Source organism: Anoplophora glabripennis, unplaced genomic scaffold (assembly GCF_000390285.2).
Source record: "Anoplophora glabripennis isolate ALB-LARVAE unplaced genomic scaffold, Agla_2.0 scaffold637, whole genome shotgun sequence".
NCBI classification, from domain to species: domain Eukaryota; kingdom Metazoa; phylum Arthropoda; class Insecta; order Coleoptera; family Cerambycidae; genus Anoplophora; species Anoplophora glabripennis.
Genome location: NW_019416847.1, coordinates 47117 through 58972, shown reverse-complemented (window position 1 = coordinate 58972; position 11856 = coordinate 47117). Strand labels below are relative to the sequence as shown.

General features: G+C 31.9%; 2 protein-coding genes across 3 annotated transcripts in view; both read left to right on the top strand.

Moving 5' to 3' along the window:
- The first annotated feature begins 416 nt into the window (after positions 1–416).
- LOC108911571 lies at positions 417–1486 on the top strand. Its single transcript, XM_018716546.1, has 4 exons — positions 417–560; positions 687–859; positions 1145–1265; positions 1325–1486. Exons 1-4 carry the CDS (start codon positions 440–442, stop codon positions 1474–1476), a joined length of 567 nt encoding a protein of 188 aa, XP_018572062.1. The 5' UTR covers positions 417–439; the 3' UTR covers positions 1477–1486.
- Positions 1487–3433: 1947 nt separating this feature from the next.
- Positions 3434–11856, top strand: part of LOC108911569 (fructose-1,6-bisphosphatase 1) — a 17381-nt gene continuing 8958 nt past the window's right edge. The window contains exons 1-4 of one of the 2 annotated variants that reach the window (XM_018716545.1): positions 3470–3707; positions 4926–5070; positions 5169–5675; positions 6482–6973. In XM_018716545.1, the coding sequence (XP_018572061.1) occupies positions 3538–3707; positions 4926–5070; positions 5169–5675; positions 6482–6673 (1014 nt within the window). In that variant the 5' untranslated portion in view covers positions 3470–3537 and the 3' untranslated portion in view covers positions 6674–6973. Of the gene's footprint in view, positions 3708–4925; positions 5071–5168; positions 5676–6481; positions 6974–11856 lie in introns of those variants that run through there. The other variant, XM_018716544.1, reaches the window with a different exon arrangement.

Below are 11856 nucleotides of genomic sequence, written 5' to 3'. Positions count from 1 at the left end.
ATTTAAACTGACCACTTCCACAGCCGTATCAGAATCCATCAATTTGCTGAACGATTTTTAATCTCATTCAAACAAAATGTCAAAAAGAAAAAGGTTAAGTTACCGGCTGACAATACTAGTTGAATATACCAACAGAATATTCAGCTGAAGGGTGAAGAGTTCAGTCATTTGAACTAAACTTGTGACGTCACATAGTAGTTTAAACGACTGACTATTTTCGCAAAAACGTAATATTCACTCATACTACACATACTACAACATACGACTTCACTCGCGAAAAAAAGCCTTATGTTTATGAGTTGTGTAGTCTCCATGGGTTATGTCAGGGGTTATGTTATAAAGAAATATTGTTTATTGTTTTGTTGACTGTTGTTAACATTGTTAACGTTATTTCGTTGTGTTCAATTATCTTGTCGAAGAAAATATCAAATATGGCAATATGGCAGATAATAATTTAAATATGGTAGATGTAGATGAACATATTACCGAAGTGGTACATCATACAGGTACCACTTTTCACGTTTATTTGACGAGTCAAGAATTATTGCGAGCAAATACAGGTAGGTAAATAGTATATTTCGTTTTTCAGTAACAATAAATATTGCATTGCAAGTTTTTATATTACTGAATTAATAGGAAATGTAGGTGCTACATAGGTTGTTATAATTAATATATTATAATTTCAGATCCTACATTTGCAGAAGAGATATCAGAAAAATATTATGAATTATACCAGAAGGGTTTAGTTCGTGCCATAGAAACAGCCTCACTTCCAGAAGATTCTGGAACTACACCTAATAATGACGATAATGAAAATAAAATTAGATGGACAGACCATCAAATAAAATTTTTAATATCTCTTTATCGACAACATTTCATGGATCCAACGTCCAAAGGTAAAAAAACAAATAAATCATTATATATTGAAATGGCAAAAAGACATACTTGTCTCCTGGCAACAAATTGAAACAAAAATTAAAGGTTTACTAAAGACGTATAAAAATATTAAAGATAAAAACACATTGCAAGTGGAAGGGGTGCTATCAGATGGCAATACTACGACTGTTTTGAAGAATTTATGAAAAACCGACCCGAAGTATTGCCTCGTACTATAGCATCGAATATAAATTGTGAAAATAAAAATCTTACAGACAGTTCACAATCCTCAATAACAATGACTCCAACTACTTCAGATGCTGAAGGTAACTGCGATACGCCAAACCATACCACTCCAGAAGCTGTGACGCCAGGATCAACAAGAAGGGGTAAGCATTTTTAGCGAGTTCATCTTCAGTAATTTATATTGCAAATATTTTTTTTACAGTGAGTAGAAAAAGAAGTCGTATTGCTGCCCGTTTAGCAACTGAAGAACCAGAGTGGTTCAAAAAATATAGGGAGGATGCAATGTTAAGACATCAAGAACGAATGGAGGTTCTAAACAAATTAACAAATATTCTAAATAGTTTGTGTCATTAATAAAGTTTAAATGAATTATTAATAAAAACAATAAGAATATTTTTCAAAATGTTTATTCAAGATACCTATATCCCTTCCACCTTAAATAGTTACATAGTACATTAATTTATATTAGTATGGGTAATGTATACTTTTTGACAATAAAAAATTACTCTTCAGTTATTAAACAAATGAACAGCTATTTGATCCTTCTTTAGAGCTCCTGAAGTTGATGAATTTTCCGAGACATTGCGGTCTTCGTTGAATTCATCCGATATGTAACATTCCACATCATCATCCCCTAGACCTAAACAAATGTTGTGCAATACTGCAAGGGCCAATATAATATTCGCTATGTCTTCTGTGTTGTACACATTTAAATATCTTAAGATCCTAAATCTACCTTTCCACAAACCTATGACTTGTTCTATCACTACTCTAGTAGAAGAATGAATATAATTATACTTTTTTTTAATATCATTTAGAAATCCGTCATCTCTATAAGGTGTTAATAGATATTTTGAATTTTCATATGCTGAATCGCCTAACAGGTATGAATCATTTGGAAAGAGTAGGTCGCCTCTATCAATTTTCTTTTTGATGTCAGAGACCTTAAATACCCTAGCATCATGTACACTTCCAGGGTAACCTAGAAATTAAAAATAAATTTCATGTTACTGTTACAATACTTCAGTTTACAAAATTACCGGTAAAGACGTCAATAAATAGCTTAGTGTGATCACAAATTACTTGAGCTTGTATACTGTATCTTTTCTTTCTGTTGAAAAAGGACTGGATTCTCCCAAGGTTTGCATATTTCAATATGGGTTCCATCAATTGCTCCTAGTACATTGATAAAATTCTTTTTAGCTTTAAATTCATTAATAATTGTATTAGCTTTACGACGTTTAGGCCACTGTATAAATGTTGATGACATATTTACAAGAACATTGCATATACATCTAAAATATTCCCATGCAGTAGACATGGCAACATGAAATCTATCACAAAGATCACTATAAAAGAACATTTTAATAAAAAATCTTTAACACAAATTTATTTGATAAAATCACTTTCAATTATAAAAATGAAACCATTGTAGTATAAAACATTTAACTATCAGTTACCGATATACACAATTATTTGCAGCTATCCACAGCGATAGTCATCATTTTTTCAATACTTCCTGAAGGTCGCCCAACACTATTTATATTAATTTTTATGCGAGGTGCAATAAGTTTCATAAGATGTTCAAAAGTTGATCTCTTTAATCGAAAATGTGCCCGAAAATCTAAAAATAAAACAAACAAAATTACTTTTACATAAAAAATAAATTTTGAAAATAGATAGTACGTATCTTGACACAAACCTAGATTTGTGTATCTAATATTACTAATTTGATTTTAGTTTTTAATCTTACCATCCATTACAGGAACGATATCTTCCACATAGCCTTTAATACAGACGCGCTTTCGTCTTTTTTCATGGAGTATTTGCATTTGCATTTCAAATTCCAAATTTTTTTCTTCCTCTTCTTGATCTTCGATATCATTAATTATAGCAATAACAGTCGCTACAACGATTTCCTTATAATTATTCATTTGCGATACATTGAATTGCGGATTATAGCATTTACAAACATTTGTATTTAAAATCTTCTGTGATTTAAATAGTAAATAATAAGATAGAGGTTAGATTAGATCGGTTTCGTAGGTGCTTACGAAAAAAGTCAATTTAACAGAGCACTCTGACCAGAGCAGGTAGCGCTCGGATCAATTGGTCAGATATATTTTTCGTAAACCCCTAATAACAATAAACGAGTTGAAGTGAAAATTGGGAACCAAACTGATAAGATAAAAATCAAATCAACCGATAAAACTCGACCAATAAAAGTAGAATCAAAAAAGTACTCCTAAAGTTTATATTTTCTTCCTTATCGCAGATCTCAACAACGTACGCGCTTGTCGAAAGGGACTTCTAGATCCAAAGGTCAAGCACCAAATACTATTTTTACTTATCTATTTTACAGACACCCGCGTTCAGTATTCTGTTCAGTTCGCGTTGTAGCAGCCGTGTGGAAACATGACGAGTCACGCTCTAGATTCTAATTGCATAACGCTGACCAGGTTTTTCCTGGAGGAGCAGAAGAGATTCAAACAGGCTACGGGGGAGCTAACGCAACTTCTCAACGCCATCCAGACGGCCGTGAAAGTGGTCAGTAGCGCCGTGAGGAAAGCCGGCATCACGCAATTGTAAGTGATGTAGTATTTTTTATATAGTATTTATTTGCTTACCTTTTTTATATTTCAAATACAACAGATAGAATTTCAAAGAAACTTTGTATGTAATATTATCAAATAATTGAACTACAACATGAGCATATGTATCATGGAGACTATCTAGTCTCCATGATATGTATAATGGGAACGTATTAAAAAGTGACTGTCATTTTTTTTTTTTAAACAAGTTTAGCTTTCATTAAATGAATATCAAATCAGCCAGGTTATTGACAGAATGAAAACTGTACATAGTTTGGAAATTTTGTGATTTAAATAATCGTAAACAAATATCTTTCAACCTAAGTATTAATATTTATTTAAATTATTATCTAGGTACTTAATAGTTATTTGATAATTCTTAACCAAATATTTATTATTCCACAGTAAACACATTATGAATCCTTGATATGAATTTTCATTTATTTTTATTGAACTATTTGCTTTAAGAAAATGATGCTAAAGATTTCAATTGGTGTGTATATTAAACGTAAATTAAATATATTTGAAACCTGAGGGTATGATGCGCAGTGGCAAAGTACTTAGTGAAATTTGTCCAGTACGAATTAACTTAAGTATTAGTCTCTGATTTAAGATTACACTATTGGTAAAAGTTTCGTGATGTCAGTCGTCCAACCAAATATACTCCATATTCCAAACATTCTTTTATCCTGTTTTTTAGAGAGCTCATAAAATTTAATATTTCGACTGTAATTTATATTACCCATAATAAGTACTAAAATCACAGTGTACCTACCTACTTCAGGCGAATTCTTTTGCTCATGTCGAATTATAACTGAAATGAGAGCAACTGGTTGAAGTTAAAAAAAATGTGGCGGATTTTTAAATTCAGCCAATTAGCTGCACTAATTCCGTATTAAGCATCCTGAAGGGAAGAACTTAGCTTATAAAAGCGGCCCTTAGATATCTGTTGTTGTAAATCAGGAGTGGGATTAATTATGCAGAAACAACTTTAAATGTATTTACTGGTACAGTCATGCTAAAGTATATGACAAAATTCTGAAATATTGCGATATGTAACGTCTTCTTTTAGCTACTATTTTGTGATTGTGATTTTAATAGCAATTAATTAATTTTGTAAAGAGGACAAGACGGTTGACATTATTTAATTGTAACCCAAATTTATTGCGCAAAAGAAAATATCTACGGTATAAATTACCCTTATTTTTGCAGATTTGGAACCGTGGGAGAAACAAATGTACAGGGCGAAGAAGTAAAAAAACTAGATGTTTTGGCCAATGAATTATTTATTAATATGCTCCAGTCATCATATACTGTAGCTCTTCTAATTTCAGAAGAAAACGAAACTGTCATAGAGGTACTATCAAAAAACTTTTAGATAAATATCTGTTCTTTTTTGTACCATCTTGGTAAAATTATAAACCTGTAAAACCAATATCTTCTATATGTTTACAGATAGAACTTGATAACAGAGGCAAGTACATAGTGGCCTTTGACCCCTTGGACGGCTCCTCTAACATAGACTGTCTCGTATCCATCGGTTCCATCTTCGCCATCCTGAAAAAGGAGGACAACACCATACCTAGCCTTAAAGATGCTCTTCAACCAGGAAGGAACGTAGTGGCTGCTGGATACGCACTGTACGGAAGCGCCACCATGATGGTCATCTCCACGGGAAATGGCGTCCACGGCTTTATGTTAGACCCAAGTGTCGGGGAGTTCATTCTCACAGATAAGAACATGACTGTACCAAATAGAGGCAAAATCTATGCTATAAACGAAGGTTATAGTTACATGTGGGATGATGCCGTGAAGGAATATGTACAGAATAAGAAGGATCCGGCTAAAGGCAAGCCGTACAATGCTAGGTATGTGGGATCGATGGTTGCTGATGTTCACAGGACGATTAAGTATGGGGGTATCTTTATTTATCCCGCCACCACTGCATCCCCAAATGGAAAGGTAAGAATTTTTTTATTAGAGTAAAAAATGTCCCCCATATTTCCAGGTTGCTAGGAATATGTGCTTGATCGCCAGTTACAGACTTACAGTATACTTCCATAGCCTTGGATATAAATTGTTGACCTGCCCTTTTTGTTCTCGGTCTAGGCTCTGTGGGGGTGGACCCGTTATCATAACCCTTAGGCCTGCCCTGATATTCATTCCACACAGTGTCGGCATCTTCAGTGGTGATTCTGAAAATGCCTAATTTTCTAAATTTTTTATTTTTTTAATCATGTAAATGAAAAAATGTTACATCAAGAGCGTTATGCATTTTTTGACTCGTATCTATGGCAACTTTTTTTTATTCTGAGGACATCCAGTGGCAGCATCTCGTAAATAAAGACTAATATTATACCTGGAATTAAAAGAAAATCCCTGACAATTCCAGATCTACGATAATTCAAGTTTTCCTGGTTTTCCAGACTAAAATATGCTAATTTTATGTATTAAGAGAATCGGAAGTAAAATAAATAACCGTTACTAGTGATTTCTTACGATAGTCTAATAAACTCCGTCATGAAAAATACAAAGATACGAACGAGCATCATTCATCTTGATCAGATGTAACTGATAAAGTATTTATCGTAAATAGAGGTGTGTTCATTTACAATTTTAAGTACAATATATAAATTTTTATCTACTAGCAAAAATAACGTAGTTTAATATCAAACAAACAAATCAAAGTATTTTATGTTGGTACTTGAGATAAGAATGTATTTAAAACAACCGATACCGTGGGATATTAATTGGTTATTATTTTTAAGTTACGTCTGTTATACGAATGCATTCCGATGGCCTTCTTGGTCACCCAGGCTGGAGGTCTCGCTAGTAACGGAAAGATACCCATTTTGGACATACAACCCACTAGCCTCCACGAGAGATCTCCGATTTATTTGGGATCTAAGGAGGACGTCGAAGAAGTGCTCGAAATCATCAAGAAACATCAAAAAGAATGATAAAATTCCCACTTTATTTAGATTTTAAAATGTAAGTGTTTATAAAAGACTGTTTAAGAAGTATAATAATTATTTTAAAGAAAAAATCGATCACCAATATCAGTTAATGTGTAAAATATGATTGGTTTTATTTTTGTTATTGGAATTTGATAACCTTTTCTATCACAACAACATACATTATATCTGATAAAAGTTGGTAGTTAATTTTCCACGATTATAGGATTAAACGAAACTACTGATCCTTTAGGAATAAAAAAATTTATAAATTTATTATAATAATTCTGTTATCTTTATTTACTTTATTTTCATAGAAAGTATATAAATATATTATAAAGTAACTTGTTTCTTTTTTTTCGTTTAGAAATAAAGATAGGGGCAGACGAATAATAATCTTATTTATATTTGGAATATATTTGCATTGTTTGTTATTTTGCGACATAAAATAATCGTCAAGAAATTCGCTACTCAGCAAATGCAATTTTATAGGGTGGCAACATAAAAATGTTCAATTGTTCATGTGGCAAAATCAATTGAACATGACAATCAATTGTTTTTGTCACATGGACTACTGAGAAAAACTGTCTATGTTACAATATACCGTCTTTCTGCCCTTCTGGCATAATAAGTAGTAATGCTATTTATTCTATAGCAATGGTTTTCTAAACGTTGCATGTGGAATCGTTTTGGCCGTTATTATTTACCAGCAGTTATTGGAAGGGTAGATGAGATTAAACTAAATAAATACCTGTGAAGTTCCTTTCCTTTCTCTCGCCTGTTATTTAGTTTCTAATCGGTATAATTTAATTTCGAATCGGTAAGACATTTGTATCGAAGTAATGGGTTAACCACTATCAAAACTCCCATGATTTCCGGGTATTGGTTCGCAATCGCCATGACTGCCAACAATTGCTTTAAAATTATTGTGAATAATTTTTTTAAACAGAAACCCTTATTTTTTGTTTCATTTTTGGATTTATTTCTGTTCATATTTTGTACCCTACAGGGTGTTTTTAAATGAAGTAGCAAAAATGGTACCAGTGAATATAGAGCCAAAAATAAGAGGATTGAAGTAAAAATACCTTCTATGAAAGTTGCACCCCTGAGGTGATATACCCTCTTAAAGGAGGGGATTGAAATTCACATTTTAATTTTTTTCTTTAACATGCAGAATTAATATGATAAATAACAATTTATGGTGGAGTCAGCGAACCAAAAAAGTATCAGTGTGATAAGTCAGAAGGTATTAAAGAAAAATTTATTTACAAAAAAATATTTCTGTCAATCGACTGTTCACACCATGACTTATTTACATTTCAAATATTCTCTCCAACTAAACTAAAAATTCATTTAATTAATCATACATACAAGGTGAAATACAGGGTGTTTGTAAATAAGTGCGGAATATTTTAGGGGGTGGTAGCCAAAGTTATTTTATGAAAAAAAGTTCATATAAACGTAGGTCGAAATATGCTTCAGTTCCGAGATACAGTGTGTAAATTTTAATTTTTTATTTATTTTTATTAATTATTTCAGTTTTAAAGATATTGACTCGAAATTTGAAAAATTCTTTGGAGGGATTGCATTTTTTGTTGTGATCCGAATATTTCTACTTGAACCAGTGGTGTTTGTGCGAGAATGCCACAACCTTTTTTAATGAAAGAAATGGTACGCCACTGACTCTTCCCTTTTTATATATATTTTTTTTAATCTGTCATCCGTTCTGAATAAAATTGGCCTCCAATTTTATTCGTAGGATGCGCCGTTTTTGAAAAATAGAACATATTTTGATATCATATTTTTAACAAAAACTTGTTGACAACCGCTGGCTTCACTCTGTTAATTACGTATAATATAATATATATTTTGAACACCAATTCTATACAGTATTGACAGTGTTACATAGTACCCACTATAAAACTAACTGTTTACGTGCAATAGGGACAAAACGATAAATAAATAAACAATATAAACTCAATTGTTCACATGATTTTCGAGATAAGCGTTGCGGTTTACAATAAACAATCTCTTTATACTAGTGAGAAGTGTTTTATTTCATTTAAAGCACAGTTGTACAAAATAGAATACGTATCATTCACTTCAAACGTAGTATTCAATAGTCATATTTGTATATTTATAAATTAATTTTTAATGTGCTACAATTAAAGACTACGACTCTACTATAAAAATCAGTAGTGTTGAATTTCGTTGTATTTATTTGTTAAATTTACTTTTCTGGTTTCTGGTTTACACACTGGAATAAATTATAACTGAACAGAAGAAAGAGAATGCTAACGAAACAAAATAAAGAAAATTGCTATTGCTATTCAATCCCAATTTGTATCCTACAGAATTTAAAAATTAAACTGTTTGAGGGTAACATATTAAAATATTCATATTTTTTAATTTATAAATTATATCTGTGGCGACATCTTACAGTCAATTATATAAAGGACGAATAATAAAATTAAGTTTCTGTAGTGTATTCCAAGCCTCCCCTATATGCGTAGGAGAATAATTTATGATATCCTTCACTATTGTTTCCAATCTATTCCTGAGCTTAGATCGTTCAATCTAGAGAGCAGCACTATTATTGCCATTAGATTTAATCATAAGAGTAACTAAATATTTAGTTACTCATATGGATTTAATGATGTATAAGTACGACTTACAAAAATGTTTTGTGGGTACGAATATTATTCATTACATTTATAATTTCTAATGTAATAACTTACTAAATATTACTTGTATTGGATTGCTACGCAGATAAATCGATAATGTCGATCGACATGCCACCTAGGAGTACAATAGAGTTTTAGCTTGCTTGTTAGATCTCTATAGCGAACCTTTTCACAGTATATATGTAGTTTTGCCATTTCCTACTAGATGTCGCCCCAACCATAGTTGTAAAATAATTCAATAACAACTATATTTTATTTACCTGATACTTCAGCTAATTTTTGAATGCTGATTGGTCAGTTAGGGGAGATATGAACTGAGGCCTTAGGTAATTAAGATACGGCTATTATAAGACGCTTATTTTCACTTATTTATTTTAAACAAAAAGGCTGCATTGTCATAGGTAATTAATTACAAATCAAGTCGCTGCTAAGTATAAATATATTTTCGTTGAAACAAAAATGAGAATGTATTAATAGTCCACGGGCCCACGTACAAAAAAATAAATGATTAACAGCAAGCTGTAACTTTGCGTGCAGCTTAAGTTTGACGAGTCTCCCAAGATTTGACTATGAGGAAAATTCAACAGTGGTAAGTTTTCCCGTGATTTTCAGGGAAACATGTCAATCTGGCATAGACATGGAATGTTATGACCAGCACTTTTTTTTTTAAAGATTAAATGAAAGATATATATTTTTTAAACCCCCCAAAAAATTTGTCCGACAAAAATTTTGGTATTTTAAGTTTGTTCCCCACCTCAAATATGTCGATTTGGTGACATTATGGTTGGTGACAACCAGCAAGCTGATTTTTCTGGGATTAATTAATAACATTCAAAACAAGAAAAATGCAGAGCGAAGCATGTGAGCGCTGATAAGAGTCAATCGAGAGTTGTTCGGGTACGATGAGATAGGAAAAATAGGGGGCTAACTTTGTAAGTCGCGCCATTTCCATTCCCGGACCGGACAAGTCACTTTTGATGATAGAAATGCGTTATAGTACACCTCTTTCAACTATTCCTTAGATCATTTCGTCCTGTCCGGGTACGATGAGAGTTATAGCAAAAATAGGGGGCTAACTTTGCATGTCGCACCATTTCCGCTCCCGGACCCGACAACAACTCACTTTGATGGTAGAAATGCGCTATAGTACACCTCTTTCAACTATTGTTTGGGTTATTTTTTAGTATTGTCCGGTTGTTCCGCCTAGGGGGCTAACTTTGGGGGCTAACTACACTTGAGTTATTATTTTCCCATGAGGATTTAAAAATGGTTTAATTGTTTTTTCAAGAACAAAACTATATGTAAAGTGTTTGTCAAAAGAAGATTGCAAAAAATAATTTAAAAAAACAAGCAAAAATGTATGCATTCATTTTACAGTTACCATTTTTTATATAATAGTTACAATAGTTTATAAAATAAAATGTTCACATGCTTTGAACAAAGAAATCATTTTGATGGAAATTAATTAAATTAATTTTTATAGACATAATTATTTATGAATTTCTGTTGCTCCTGTTAACAAGATAATTTTCTTATTTATTCTTCTTTATTTTTTCATTAAAAAATTAATTATTTTATAGCGGAATGACCATTAGGTACCACAAAAATAGTTATCTTTCCCATTTTTAAGGCAAATTTTCCAATCTTTTTGGCGGACAAGTATATTATTGTGTTATACATTTCAATTATTAGAGAAAAAAATCAAAACCAGATTGCTGGTTATCACCAACCATGTTGTCGTTAAATCGACATCTTCGGAGCGTCGGACTGCAAAAACTTCTCAAGAATTTTGTCGGACAATAAGATACTTTCATTTCAAATCTTATTACCAAACCCTCCCAGAAAAATCAGCTTGCTGGTTATCACCAACCATAATGTCACCAAATCGACATATTTGGGGTGGGGGACAAACTTAAAATACCAAAATTTTTGTCGGACAAATTTTTTGGGGGGTTTAAAAAAATATATCTTTCATTTAATCTTAAAAAAAGTGCTGGTCATAACATTCCATGTCTATGCCAGATTTACATGTTTTCCTGAAAATCACGGGAAAATTTCCCACTGTTGAATTTTCCTCATAGTTAAATCTTCGGAGACTCGTCAAACTTAAGCTGCACGCAAAGTTACAGCTTGCTTTTAATCATTTTTCTTTTTGTATGTGAGCCCGTGGACTATAATATTTTAATATGACAAAAATCGAACGACATACCTATAAACATATTATGTATCTACAAACACATAAATTATTATGTAATTAATGTCAAGGATAACAATAAACGAGTTGAAGTGAAAATTGGGAACCAAACTGATAAGATAAAAATCAAATCAACTCGTAAAGCTCGACCAATATAAAAGTAAAAACAAAAAAGTACGCCTAAAGTTTATATTTTCTTCCTTATCGCAGATCTCAAGAACTTACGTGCTTGTGGAAAGGGACTTCTAGATCCAAAGATCAAGCACCAAATCTATTTTTACTTATTTATATCTATATATATATATGTATAT

Excerpts from the sequence above, each read along its gene's own strand:
- LOC108911571 (XM_018716546.1), top strand. The coding sequence starts at position 440 with ATGGCAGATAATAATTTAAATATGGTAGATGTAGATGAACATATTACC. Across the intron at positions 860-1,144 it reads AAATAAAATTTTTAATATCT|CTTACAGACAGTTCACAATC; the intron begins CTTTATCGACAA and ends GAAAATAAAAAT. Across the intron at positions 1,266-1,324 it reads GCCAGGATCAACAAGAAGGG|TGAGTAGAAAAAGAAGTCGT; the intron begins GTAAGCATTTTT and ends TTTTTTTTACAG.